This window comes from Hirundo rustica, chromosome 1 (assembly GCF_015227805.2).
Source record: "Hirundo rustica isolate bHirRus1 chromosome 1, bHirRus1.pri.v3, whole genome shotgun sequence".
In the NCBI taxonomy this organism is placed as follows: Eukaryota; Metazoa; Chordata; class Aves; order Passeriformes; family Hirundinidae; genus Hirundo; species Hirundo rustica.
The window spans coordinates 146,331,610-146,345,377 of record NC_053450.1 but is presented as its reverse complement, the minus strand read 5'-3'; the positions used below and the strand labels follow the sequence as shown (position 1 = coordinate 146,345,377).

The 13,768-nt window shown below is 39.7% G+C and overlaps 1 protein-coding gene across 5 annotated transcripts in view; it reads right to left on the bottom strand.

Moving 5' to 3' along the window:
• The window catches only part of DIP2C (disco interacting protein 2 homolog C), a 311,580-nt gene that overhangs the window by 54,810 nt on the left and 243,002 nt on the right, over positions 1-13,768 (bottom strand). For all 5 annotated transcript variants that reach the window (XM_040085482.2, XM_040085492.2, XM_040085501.2 and 2 more), the window contains 5 exons: positions 9,445-9,646; positions 7,354-7,463; positions 6,577-6,657; positions 2,666-2,789; positions 886-1,007 (listed from right to left, as the gene is read on the bottom strand). In XM_040085482.2, coding sequence (XP_039941416.1) covers positions 886-1,007; positions 2,666-2,789; positions 6,577-6,657; positions 7,354-7,463; positions 9,445-9,646 — 639 coding nt within the window. The remainder of the gene's footprint in view (positions 1-885; positions 1,008-2,665; positions 2,790-6,576; positions 6,658-7,353; positions 7,464-9,444; positions 9,647-13,768) is intronic.

Below are 13,768 nucleotides of genomic sequence, written 5' to 3'. Positions count from 1 at the left end.
AAACATCTAGTTTAGCTATTAAACACCAAAAGAAACAAACACATTTTATATCACTTCTGTACATTAACAATTGATGTCTAAAAACACTGAGTGCCAAAATACTAAATAACGAGAATCCTAATAGGACAGTTTCTCATACCTCTTCTGATACTTTGTAGCATCTGATGCCATAAGGAAAGCCAAAAATTACATCCATCTCTACTACTTGTTAATTGAAAATATCAAAATGAATTAGCTATGGTAAAACCACATCTGTTTAAACTTTTTTCTTCAGAATTCCAATCAATAAATTAGAAAATGCCAGATGTAAAGGGCTATCTAATTTCAACTATTTTTATTTCCCTCAGTAACAAGCACATTGCAGTTATTTTTGTGCAACAAAGGTTCAACATTGTTAGATAAAGCCAAAATACCAAAAGAAAGCACTGGATGAAAAAGTCTGAGTAACATTTTCCTGGATGAAACAAAAGACCGACCAACATCTTCACAACAAAACTTTGGAATTGTTTTAAATGCAGAACAAGTGGATATTCAGAGGTGAGCATGCCATCGGGTGAGGATAAATTTCCCGCCGAGGTTTTTCTCAATAGTCAGTGTGGCTCTGCCTGTGAGGAATCCTACTCCTCTTGACATATAGCTAAATATAAAGAAGCACTTTAAATATATTTCTTGAAAGATGCCACGTAACTGGGGCAAAATGTGACATCTCCAGTTAGGAGGTTTTATGTTGCCAAGCAGTGTTGATTTTGCAACACACTGAAGTCCCGAGTCCTGGGAAGGAAGACAGCTCTTCAACCCAACCACCCCTCATTCAAGTCACTGCTCCTAAAGACACAAATCCACCACCCATTGCATGTACTGGCGCAGTGTGAGGCGTCTGCTCACCTCCACGATCATCTTCACCGTGGGTAAGGTGGTGGCGATGTTCTGGGGGTGTGGAGGTCGCACTGTGATTGGCACACAGCCCGCGTACAGGCACCCGTAAAACGCGGCAATCAAGTCTATCCCTGCACGCAGAACAAAGCAGAAAGCTCTCCTGAAAATCAAATCACTTCATCACAGACTCCTATGTCAGCATAAATAATACTTGGAACTGAACCCAGAAGGTTAAATGAGTGACTAAGCCCTTTAACAGACTTCTTTTTCAGCCCCTTGTCAGTATTTGTTCAGCTTCACTGATTCCTCTCAACTGCACCGTTCTGAGCATAAAATACCACAGGCAACACACACAACTGCAGCCAGATATCAACATTTAGAACTCCAGTTTGTTCTTCAGGAAGTAACCTGTTCAAAATTAATCTCATTTCTACAGATTAATTATCTTCCTAAATGTATGTTTATGGAGTGTAGAAGAAGAGGGATGTCCCAGCTAAAGGACGAGGTAGGATGATGCTTGGTTCTATCAGCTGCAGAAAGAACATCTGGATGTTCCATAAAATACTGCTTTTCTCTTGCCATTTTTAACCTTACATAGTCAGCCTTGACTATCTATCTGAAATTTTACAGGAAAAAAGGGAGTAATGATTTTGAAATCCTGCTTCTAACATATAATTAGGTGTTGTGCCATATCAATATTGACTGCAGGTGATGGACAATGGACAGCACCCTTCAGGCTACCTAAGGAGGCCGAACAAACAACAATTCAAAGATCCCTTGAATATTGCTGTCTGTCATCTCCCTGGTGCTGTACACAGGCTGTGATAAGATGACAGTGGGGGCTGGTTTATTTCAGTGGAAAAGGATCTGCAGTATGGCTAGGCTATTACTCCTTCAATAAAATGCTTCATTCATGGGAAGTGAAAGACAGAAAACAAACATTTACGTTGAAAGTGTTAGTCCTCTTTTGTGGAAGAGGTCTTCCCATATTAACCATTGCGAAACTGCTCCTCTAACTACAAAGATATAATCAATCTCTTGCAGTCCTTACAAACCAAATATCATATTACAGCCCTTAAATCAGACTGTTTATTTCACCGACACACAAGAAATGTTAAAGATAAAAGAGTAGCACTAGATCAGAAATAATTTCAAGCAAATGTCAAATGTGTTACCAGTTAACATAAACTTAAAAGCTGTGATGCCAAAGGATGAAAATCCAAACCAAGAGGGCTATCTAGATTAAGAATCTATAGAGAAAATTGTAACGACAATTTTGTATTAGTTAATAATTTTCTACTTATCAATCAAATTTCTACTCTAAAAAACCACCATGTATTACATCCTGGCTATTGTTACTTTACACTCATGAAATGCAGCACTTCCAAGAGGGAATTGAACAGGTGAATCTAAGAACACTTAGCTGATGGAACTTCATGCTGATAAAATAGTCTATATCCAGCAAATAAAAAAAAAAAAAAGCAGTCATTAAATCTGACTGCTCGTAAGACAGGTTTTTAAAACACGGGTTAGTCTTCATCTGAACCCAAAGAAATAAAATCTGTGTGTATGCATAAATACATTTCACTAAATGTATTTAATTTAATTTTCACTTATTTCATTTCAATTTCCCTTTTAAATACATTTCCCTAAATTCAAAGGAATGTGCATAAGGCAAACACCTTATGGTGTACATGGTGTACATGGTAACACCCCTGATGCAGCACCGTTCAGAAGGATCTTGATGAACTTCCAGGACTCCCAAGGTACTGCTACAGCAATTCTTTACCTGGTGGGTAAACCAAAGCCACGTGGTCTCCATCCTGTAAATGTCCCCTCTCCATCAGCATGACAGCTATCTTCTCAGCTCGTTTATGCAGCTGGACACATGTCAGTGAGTTGGCTATTGTTCCCTGCACGGGAAGAAAGATAATGTCACAGGAGATAACGTGACGTGCTGAAACTCTATTTTCCTCTTCACCTTAGAAGCTGCGGGATGAGGGGCAGCCACAATATGCCATGCAATCAACTTAAAAAGTGGAAACATTCAGCCTTAGGCCAAACTGTAGCTGGAAGGAAAAAAGATGTTTCTAAAGTAGAGGAATCTTCTCTGTTCCTTTCTCTGTGCCTCCTGCCCTCAACAGTGTTTCTGCCCCCACCAAGGCAGTACAGCAGTGTGCTAAAATCCTGCCCACATAACCTGTGCTTCCCTTGCTACACAGGCAGCATTCCTGCTGCAGCCAGGGAAGCACCTTTATGGTCTCTGTAGCAAACTTTAGCATCTGTGGAGAGCAATTCTGAAAATTGCGTTTTGTTGTCTGCACGCTGGAGTGGAGCCAAACGGCCCAGCAGAAATACTCCAAAGAAGACAAAAGACACAGAAGAAAACAATACTTTGCGATGGAAAAAAGAATCAGTCTGGAACAAAGAATCAGTCTGGAACAAAAGATAAGCACTTATATTGCATATAAATGAAAGAGAGAAGAAAGGCATTTGTTAAATTTGAATAACTCTGGTCAGCATGAGCTTGGCATTTTTGAAGCATTTCAAATAGTGCAAACCCAAAATTATCAAACCATCACAGTGTTTTAAGTTGAATGAGTGTTACAGTTCTTGCACTTCCTAAATATCTATATGTACATGTGCACATATATATGTACATACACAAATACACATTTAGAAAAATATATACATCTGTATCACAAAATTCACTACCACTGCAGGCAGCCACCTCAGAAGTCTAAAAATGAATGTACAGGACAGACTGGTTGCACCTAGAGCTGGTCAGGCCAGGTCTGGGCTGGGAGAAAGGGACAGGGCAGTATGGGAAGGGCTGCATCCTGGCTTGTGTACTTGATCTGTGGAAAAAGAGGAATTCAGTCTCCAGTACAGCTGTGACACCCCTGGCACCTATCACAAGCACTAAGTTCACTTAAAAAAAAAATGTTAATGAAAAAACTGGGGGGGTTACATATAAGAATATGTAAGAATATGTAAATACACATATACTAAAGAACATATAAACACACACACTAAAATAGAACAGTGCATCAAAAATGTGATGTAATACAGTAAAAATGTATTGCATAACTATCCTCATGAAGAGACAAAGCAAGAAGGTCTACTGTTTTAAAGAAATGTTCTTTCTTTCACTCTGTTTTAACAAGGCAAGGAATAATAAGCATTTATTCTGATGCTGGTTTCTATCCACCACCACCCCACACACCACTGCAGTGTTACAACCAGGCTTCAGAGAGAAGGGAGCAGTTTGCTAGTGGGCAAGCACTGCAAGCTGTGCCATGTCACCAGATCACCTGGCATTCACAAAATTCACTATAAACTCTCAACGAAGAGCACAACCCAACTGGAAATAAAATGGACAAAGCCAGGGCTCAGCATTCCTCTTCATCATTCTTAGCAACAACACTTTAGCACTGCACTTTAGACAGTTTTAATCAGTCTTCTGATCAATGTGGAGACCATTTCACTGAGAAAGCTTCCTCTAAAAACATATGCAACTCTATGGATGCTGGACCAGAGATGACTTCCATCTGTCCAGCCCTGAGAATGCCAAAGCAACTTGAGGTCTGGCTGCCCTGCCACTGCAGACCTGTCAGGAGAATGTACTTAAACTCTCCATTTCTTCTTTCAAGAAATGGCCTGTTTCCATGGTTATGAGAAGCAGGACCCTTTCTATCCCTACACATATCAGAAGCACAGGTCCTACCAACAGACAGGGAATTGCTGTAAATCAAGTGAATTTGTGCAAAGCTTGTTTACATTTAAGACTTCTGGCACTTGCTGCCTGTGAACCAGTGGGAAGTCATTGTTTATATGGAGTGCAGGGAAGGAGAATCCTGCTGTTGGGCAAGAATCACTTGCAAGTATCAGGCAGCTACTCCCTTTGGGCCTTTAATAAGCTATCCTGAAATGTAAAGGTGTTGCAATCCTTCATGACACACACTAAAAACAATGTACTTCACTAATTTTGAAATACTTCAAATTCTCAAAGCTTGGGTTACGGGAAAACACTAATCTCAGTGGACTTTCATTAGTCATCCACTGCAGGATGCCTGAATGTTTTAGAACAAAGTGTACAGATGATATCCAAGGAAGACAAAATAGGAAAAGTTACAAATCAGAACTAAAATTCAAGACAGGCAATAAAACTTGCCTAGGGCAAACCCCACCAAATCTGTCATCCCTTTCCATAAAATATTAATTCTCTCTAAAAAGCATTGCATCTCTCAAACAAATTTCATAGGATGAGATACTCTTCACTGAGAGTAACAGAGAAACTGAATTTTAAAATTCAGTTCTATGGAAAGGGAATTTGTTTTGTTAATCCTTGTTTTGTGTCCTTACCTCCCACTGTTTGAACCCTTCTGCCAGCATGGGAAGTTTGGCTTTATTTAAAACTCAAAACCACACAACATCCTTGTGTGGAAGAGATGGGATAGTACACATCAACTCTTTCTCACAGCATCTTTGCTCCTAACTAACAGGACACAGCAATGCAGTACTTTAATGGTGTAATATTGAACTTACAAACAGCATTGCCTCTCAAGATTTGTACTTTGTCATAAAAAAATACATTATTACTGTCTGTCAGGTTTCACATATTCACAAATAAGAGCTATTAATTTGAATTTTTTAAAAAAAATTTTTATTACTTACTGGTAGCTTCAAACTGAACTTTGTACCAGCACTGTAAAATGGAGAATGACACTCTGTAAATACTGAAAGTGGTGATTTCACAGAGGTTCACAAATTGCTGGAGGCTTAAGAACCCATTCAAGTAGCCTAAAGACCACATAGGCTGAGACAACAACAGCCACTGCTCCAGGGGAACACCACTATTCCACTATTACACACTCCCCTCTCCTGATGACCCTCACACACTCTGAGTGTTTCTGACAGATATGTGTAGATATACTGTGATGGAGTGGTTTGAAACCAGACTTTAATTCTCTCTGTGGTCTTGAGAATTATTGGTTTGTCATCTGTAATCTGCAATCATCCAGGAAGTAAAGAAGTTACACTACAGAAAGCAAGGAAGTTTTACTCTTAACAAAGCCAAGTTCTATACCCATCACACTCATTAATTCACTTTTAGTAAGCAATGAAATGCTGTGCCAGGCTGGCACCTCATTTACTTTATGCAGACAGATTGATTAGTGATCCTCTGTAGACTTGATTGTATTCTGGACATACATTTTCTTCTCTTCACCTCCTTTCCTCATTATCACACCTCCCCCAGATGGTCCAGTCTCAAAACCAACAGCCATTGCTTCATTTAGGGAGAATGCTTTAGTTTTGCCAAGCCTGTGCTTTTCAAATTGGAAATCAGGATGGTGTGCAGTATTAAACACTGTTATTCAACACAGGGACAGATTTGAAACAGATTCAACAGTATTGAAACAGATTTGCAGTGTCAGCTCACACACAACATGTATGTCGTGGAAAAAGAAAGGAGAAATGTGCAAGGCACGCTGTCTCATACAAAAGCAATCTATATCTTGACAAGTGACAATGATTATTCTCTTTCCCTTTTTGCCTCAGTGAACATTAAATATAACAGCTGAGTATTAGTGGAAACAGGAAGAGAAAGGTCACATCCAGCCACAGCACAAGCAGGTGCTGCTGAAATCCCAGTGTGCCTTTTCCAAGCCTGTTGGAGCCGTGGCCTGAGCTTCTTACCCTGCAGTTGAGCAGGGTGTAGAGCACGTGGTCAGGGGTGGTCTGAGCTCTCCACTGCAACACCTCCGACAGGAACAGGAACTGCAAAATAGCAGAGTGACAGTCATGGTACCAGACAACTTCTTGGCTTTAAAATCCAGGTCACAATGCCCAGAACTAAACAGGAACTAATTCTCTTGTTGTCACACATTTATAGCAAGGTGCTTTTGCAAGGTAGCAGCCACCTCTCTGGAAGTGAAGCCACTGCTGGGATTATGATATATTACTGTATATACTTTCAAACCAATAAAAGTTCTTACTGATCCCTCTGGATTTAAGCACTATTTAATTCTTTAGCTTCCTCTCTTTTTCTTCTTCAACAAGAATAAATAAAATTCTCTGGATTCCACTTGAGCTAGTAAAAATTATGTAATAGAGAATGATTTATGGTAGAATCCTCATGAACGCTTCCCACCACATTTTTTCCGCTGTCCCATGTAACTTTATTTCAAAAAAATCCATAAAAATTAAATGCAGTGACTTCTCCTCACATCTATTTAATATTTATCTGTTAAGGAGGTTCTGAAATATTAACTATAAGCATTAATTTAAAAGAATCCATCAACAAATTTGTGGTAATAATAATCATCATCATCCATCATATCTCTGAACTGCTATGTCTTGATGTCAACTATATGATGTTAACTATATATATGGATGAAGATAACTGTATGATAAATGATAAATTGTATGATTATGCTGGTTAAATACCAGCTGTAACAGAAAAGATTAGCTTACCTTTCTGGCCTGGTCATTATCTTCTATTTGCCCCAAATCTCTACCACTGGCCTGTGCAATTCTTTTTCCAGAGACCAAGTTCCCCACCATCACAGAGGCAGGGCCAATTTCTAGAATAAAGCAGAAACACACCAAGGACAATAAAAATCCTATGCTTGTGGATGAAAATTCACATGATTTCTTCAGCATTACACAATGTTTTCCTCACTGCCATCCACAAAACCAAACCTTGAACACATCTCTGTTGACACAGACTTTGGTTATGGACCATAAGTGGTTGGAAGATACACAGAACTGGATTCATGGTCTCAAAACAGCTCTAATTTAGCATGCAATCTCCATAGCCAGAGACATATTTTGTCGGCCTTGACATGATGAATCTGGAAAATTTAGCTCCTACTGTAGGCATATCCATTCAAGTGCCTCAGTCCAGAGTGACAACATTCCTATTTCCCTCTTCTGTTGCCTGGGCTAAGCTGCATCTGTGTTAGGACTTCTGTAATGCTACAGACACAAAGTGATGGGGATTAGGAAGGCAGATGGTGCAGATGATAAAAATATATGCAAGCCCTGTAGAATGAGATTGAGTGAAGTAACTTCAGAAGAAAAGATGTTGTGGCTGACACACCTCCATGAAGTGGATTTTACTGATGTTTTATTGCTGCCATTAGGAGACAATACCTGCCTCACACATACTATTTAAGCTCATGTTGGCATTTGTTTTCTGCTTCTCTGATCAACTGCAATTTATACCAGGCTTTACTTCTAGCCTATGATATTGAAGTGATGTAAATAACCAGATAATGTACAATCAAAAGCACCTACAGACTACTCTGCTTTAAAATTATAAAAGCAATACCCTCTGGGTATGTCACAACAACACAAAATGGGACAATCTAATACCATCAGTTTTATTTCTGTGCTCCTGGCATTACTTTTACCATAGTAATATTTAAAGTATACATAACATATATGTAAAAATCTCTATTGATTCTAATTCAGCGATTATTTTGTGGTGCAGCAACAGGGAAATACCAATGTGAGTATTGCAGTAAAAGGCCTCATTGCTTTCATTAAGTTAGTGCAAGGCACTGTTAACCTCTGACATTCCCAGTATCCACACACCAAGATTATGGTTTTGATCCTGAAACATTTGTCCAAAGGTTTTAAAAAAGATGATGGCTTAGGCAAATTTGCACTGAATTAGTGAAGGATAGTTTAAGATCCACATTTAAGATCCAGAGAGCCAACCCACTTCTAATTCCAAGGTGTTTTTCCAAGTGGAAAATAACCAACACTTAGTCTAATGTAGCTGAATTCAAGCCTTAAGCCTGAGGCTACCCATCCAGAACTCCTTGAAATTAATCTGAGTACTAAAACCTGCAACTGGATTCAAAGGCAAAAATTTGTTAAAATTTACTTGTACATCAGGCACAAATAACCAGCGACTGGACTACAGCAGGCTACAAGGGCTTTCTTGGTCTCTTGAGACAGTGCCTTGCTGTACCATTTCATCCAACATTCTTCATGAAGAGGCAGAACTTCAGAAGAACCATCTAAAAACTAGTTAGGGTTTTCCCTCTAATATACCTGCTCTAAGAGTAATATAGAATCTCCCCGTGCAGGTGGGGGATTAAACCACTCATTCTTCAGTTTAATTTATTCATGACCAGTTTTTAAGTATTTGCTCTTTCAACACTGTTATTTAGTGTCAACAGTCCTCTTTCTCTCTATTTCTAGTTTGCAAATTCAGCCTTCAAAATAAGCCAAGATTTTATCTTTCTCTGGTTTGGTCTCCATCCGCTTTAAACATAACTGAAGAGGAATTTACTCCAGGTGTGGTCTCAGCAGTGCCTTGTAGAGAGATAAAAAAGTCATCTTTATTGAATTAGCATTTTTCCTTGCACTCTCTCTGAAGGTGCCTCTAGCTTCTGGCGACACCAATGATGTCCTTGACACGCAGAGAATATTGAAGAGGAAAGCTGATGAAGCTGATTCTCACCTGTGTCAGCAATTACTTGATTTTGCTCCCTTACACTGCCGTAAGCACACAGCACGAAGTCACAGTCCCTCGGCCTTCACTCCTCTTACCTGGTTGCTTCTGCCTCGGTTTAGGCAGGTTTGTTACGCAGGTGTGGGGACACATCAGCACGTTACATGGATGCAGAGATCCCTCCAGGAAGAGCTGTTTGGTTTCTGACAGGTGAATCCCTCCCAGCGGCGTCTTGGGAAGCGTGTTTGCCGGGACAAGTGCTAGGCAGTAGACTCCCACTTGATGAATGCTGTCAATTGCCTAAAAAAACACACAGGAAGTTGATTTTAATGAAGGGCTAATTTTTCATCATTCTAATAAGCACGTGTTGTTCTGAATTACTGCATAAAACAGCCCTAATAATTAACTGGCAATGGAGAGATGCTTCAGCTATGTCAGTGATAAGGAGGTTCTTTTCACTGGGAACAGGTGGACGGAAATGTTGTTACAGTCATTCCAGCAGATAAAAAAGCAACCAAAAACCTGGTGATAAATGCATACAAATCTATTAGGAAATGCTACCTTGTTATTCCTCTTAAGCACACATTAGGAGCAGATACCCTGGAGATTTTTTACAAAGATGGGCTGTCAGACCACATGGAATTGCTTTTAAGCCGTGCACTTCTCAGAACAAAAATTCAAAGGATTCCTATCAACTTAATATCCAGCCCATCTTTCTGAGCAAGGCAAAATTTCAAATAGCCCCTATACCTAATGATGTATGTAGCCTGTGAGTCTTTTTAGTTTTTTTATAAGGTAATAACTGTTTCATTCCCTAATCAAGTGTAAAAGATTTTCAGGCAGGAATGAAAAATATATAAGGGAAAACTATGAAACTATCCACTTGAAAAAAATCTGTCGGACAAAAACCTGAAAAAGAAGCATGTTTGAATTGTATAGGAGCCATGTTCACTGCCTGATATGTTAATTAAACAGCATCACTTTCAAGAAAACTCTAAAGTACAGTGTCTACGTAAATTATTGAGCTAAACATGAATATCCATGCACATAGATTTTAACTCCCCACAGATTGAAAGGATTTGTTTTCCTTACAACAAAAATTGCATCAAGTGCTTTGGAAAACCAACTTCAGTATGTTAGAAAACCAACTTCAGACATTTATGAAAACTAAGAAACAAATTACAAATAGCATCTCTAATGAGTAGTTAAATGTTCAAAAATATAATTTACTTATCTTGCTTTTTCATTTTAAACTGTGAGAAAAGTGAATTGATATGTGTGCTGCTTTGAAGATACAATCTATACTCTGAGAATCAAATAATCACTTACAGTTATGTATGTACTAAAGTGTAGACCAATAAATTACTGATTACTTCTACAGACTAAGCAATGCTTTGCTTTTGGCTTCTGTTTGCTCAATTTCTTATTGATTTGACTGCAAAATCTCATCAGAAAGAATAATAAAATGGTGACTCATTTAAAAACATTGGAATTTTAGCAGTAGTAGCTCTCACAGCATAATGGGAAGACCGTGCTGCTGGTCTACAGACACCACCCAAAAGATCAGCAGCAGTGAAATACTTATGGCAGCCAATACACAATGTCTCATGTTTCTGGCAGAAACCATCATAACCTACTAATCATAATGTTATTTGTAGGTTCTGAAAAGCAGTGATAAATCATGGGATCCTCACCTGACATCAGCTTGAAGGAAAACCATCAAAGGGCAAGTAACCACTTTTACTCAAACATAAAACTCTGTGGCTCTTACAAGTGGTGAATGGAAAGCAATACCCAGCTGTGGTAGGATGAGGGGTGCATGCAGTGATTCCCCAGTAACTTTTGAACTGTCTCTGAGAGACACATCTGCTACACAATGCCACATAAATACCATGTGTCAGTCAAATCTGTCACCTTTCACACCTTTGAGTTTGGCACATTTCTGAAGCAGGGAATGGCTTTGCCACAAGGATGGCAAGTGGTGAACCGAGCCTTAAAATTTTGAGGGGGTACCAGTTAATTTTAATACTGCTGGCATTTATGCCTCTTGATGAGATGGTTTTTGAAATGACTCTGTCCAGCCAGAATCAAACAGCATCTGAAATCTCTGCCCCTCTCTTTCATTGTGAAAATGGACAAGATACACTCAAACTTGCAGAGAGGCCAGGCTGCCGTGTCTGCCGTGTTGTTTTAGCTGAGAAAACATCTCTGACACAATTCTCTGGGTAAACACTCTCCAGTGCTGCAGTAGATCTCCTCCTGGCTTTACCTAGTCCTGCCAAGTCCTGGCACTGGTAAAATTAACATCCAGTCTGCCATACAGGGACCACTGCCTGAAGGGTCAGATCAGCCTGCAGCCGATGAGTAGCTGGGATCTATCTGACTGAACTGCTGGGTGATCTGGGATCTTCACCCTTCTACTCTTAAGTAACTGAAGCCCCAGCCTGATCACTCCCTCCCAACCACCCCCCTGCTAAAGCCCAGAGATGCAGTCCAGCACAGTCCCACAGGTAAAGCAGCTCTACCACCCTGCAGCTCTCTGCCAAGGGGCAGGACGGATCAGGAGAGTCAGGATATGTGCAAACCACTGGAAAAACTGGTTCTGCAAATCAAGACAGCTCAGCTGCAGGGAAGAGACAGCAAGGCACAGCAGAAGCAGGCAGTGCAGGGCAGGGCTGGCACAGGGCAGCACTCACAGGGTGTCAGACAACTCACAAATAGCATTAAAATCAAGTAGCAATTTGATAGAGTTTTTTATCATGGACTTCACTGAGAGCCATGACACAGGCTGTAATAGTGTTATGTTGTGCCTCACTAGCAGATGATTCAGATACAGCTGGTTACCACTTCCTGACATCTGTCATTAAAACTCTGATTGGGAAGAAGCACAAAACATCCCACATGTTCCTGGCTTCTGTCCTTCATCTCCGCTCTCAGCTGTGGTGGAAACAGAAACTTCTTGTTCACATAGTGGTGCATGCCAGAGTTGCAGGCTTCACACGTGGGTGATGAAAGCAGCCGCACATGTGTGTACTTTGATACATGACACTGCTAGGACTTGATCAGACTCGGAATAACAGGGCTGACTCTTGGCAGGAGTATTGGGACACAGGATTCCTACAGTTTTCAGTGCAGAACTCTACTGGTTATGATTGCGTAAGACATTAGTTCTGTAAAAGTTACAAAGATGCTCTGTTGAAAAAACAGGTCAAGTGCTAAGTCCAAGAGTTTCAACCCTTTTTAGGAGCCTGCTACCTGACAAAAGCGTGGGCAGTCCAAAGCCTCTTCCACAATAGTTGCCCTAGGTGCTACTAGGTGTTTCAAAGGCTTTCTGTGTAATGGCAGTCTAGAGGTTCTATCTTTTCTTGGTATTAATTTAGATCTACAGTGAATATGAGATGCCTCTAACTATGAAATGTAGCTGTCTTTTGAATCAAGAGAGCAAATAAGCCTCTCTGGAGATGGATGAAAGTTTATTCGCTTAGTTTCTTGAAGAATACAGTAGATAGCTTCCCTTTCTTGTTCAGTAAAATGCAATGACGAATAAAAACATCTCTGAATTGTGTGGGAGGGATCTTTTTCTTTGGCTCTTAGGTAAAACAAAGAATATGTCTGCAATGTATTTACTGAGAAGACTCCTTGCAGAAGGACAGAAAGGAAGGTAGCAAAGGGAAGCAGAAGTAACAGGAGACCAACTGTAGACAGAGTTGAGACCACTTCACAAAGTAGCAACAAATAGACTTAATCTGACTACATTTCCATTAAATCTATTGCTTTTGAGTCTGAATGGGCTTAACCACAGGGATGGAAGATGATCCTGTCTAAAGTATCTAACACTTTTGCGTGTGGACATCAGAGTTGAATAAAAACCTGAATATAGTATTGATATTGCCAAACTGTTGGAATGGGATTCTTTGCAATAGGTGTCCCTCTGGGAAGATAACTTCACCTAGACCTGAGCTAATCCATCACTTTCCCTCATTTCATTGGAAGGAAATGGGGATTTTTAGGATGAGTTTGATTCAGTTTATTTTAGCTATCAACATAATACACTGGAAACACATAATTCTCTCACCCATTAAAAAAAAAATCTGGATGAGGCCAACTCTGTATCCATGCTTATAACTTTTTATTAAGAGACTCTGGTAGCTTTTGACAGTAAGAGTTTATAAAGCATTCATTCACTCATTCATTCATTCCCCTTTCAAAGCAATGAATTACTATATCCTTATAAACCATATGTTACTCTCTCATTGCTATTATTTACTGCAAATCATTCCTGTTTTCTTTTAGCATTTTGCTTAGGAAAAGGATCACTCTGTGTGTGTGTGTGTGCAGCCCAGATAGGAACTGTCACACAGAAGAATCTCATTTTGTGCTCAATAAGAGCAGGCGCAACTGAAGGTGGATTCACAATTACTC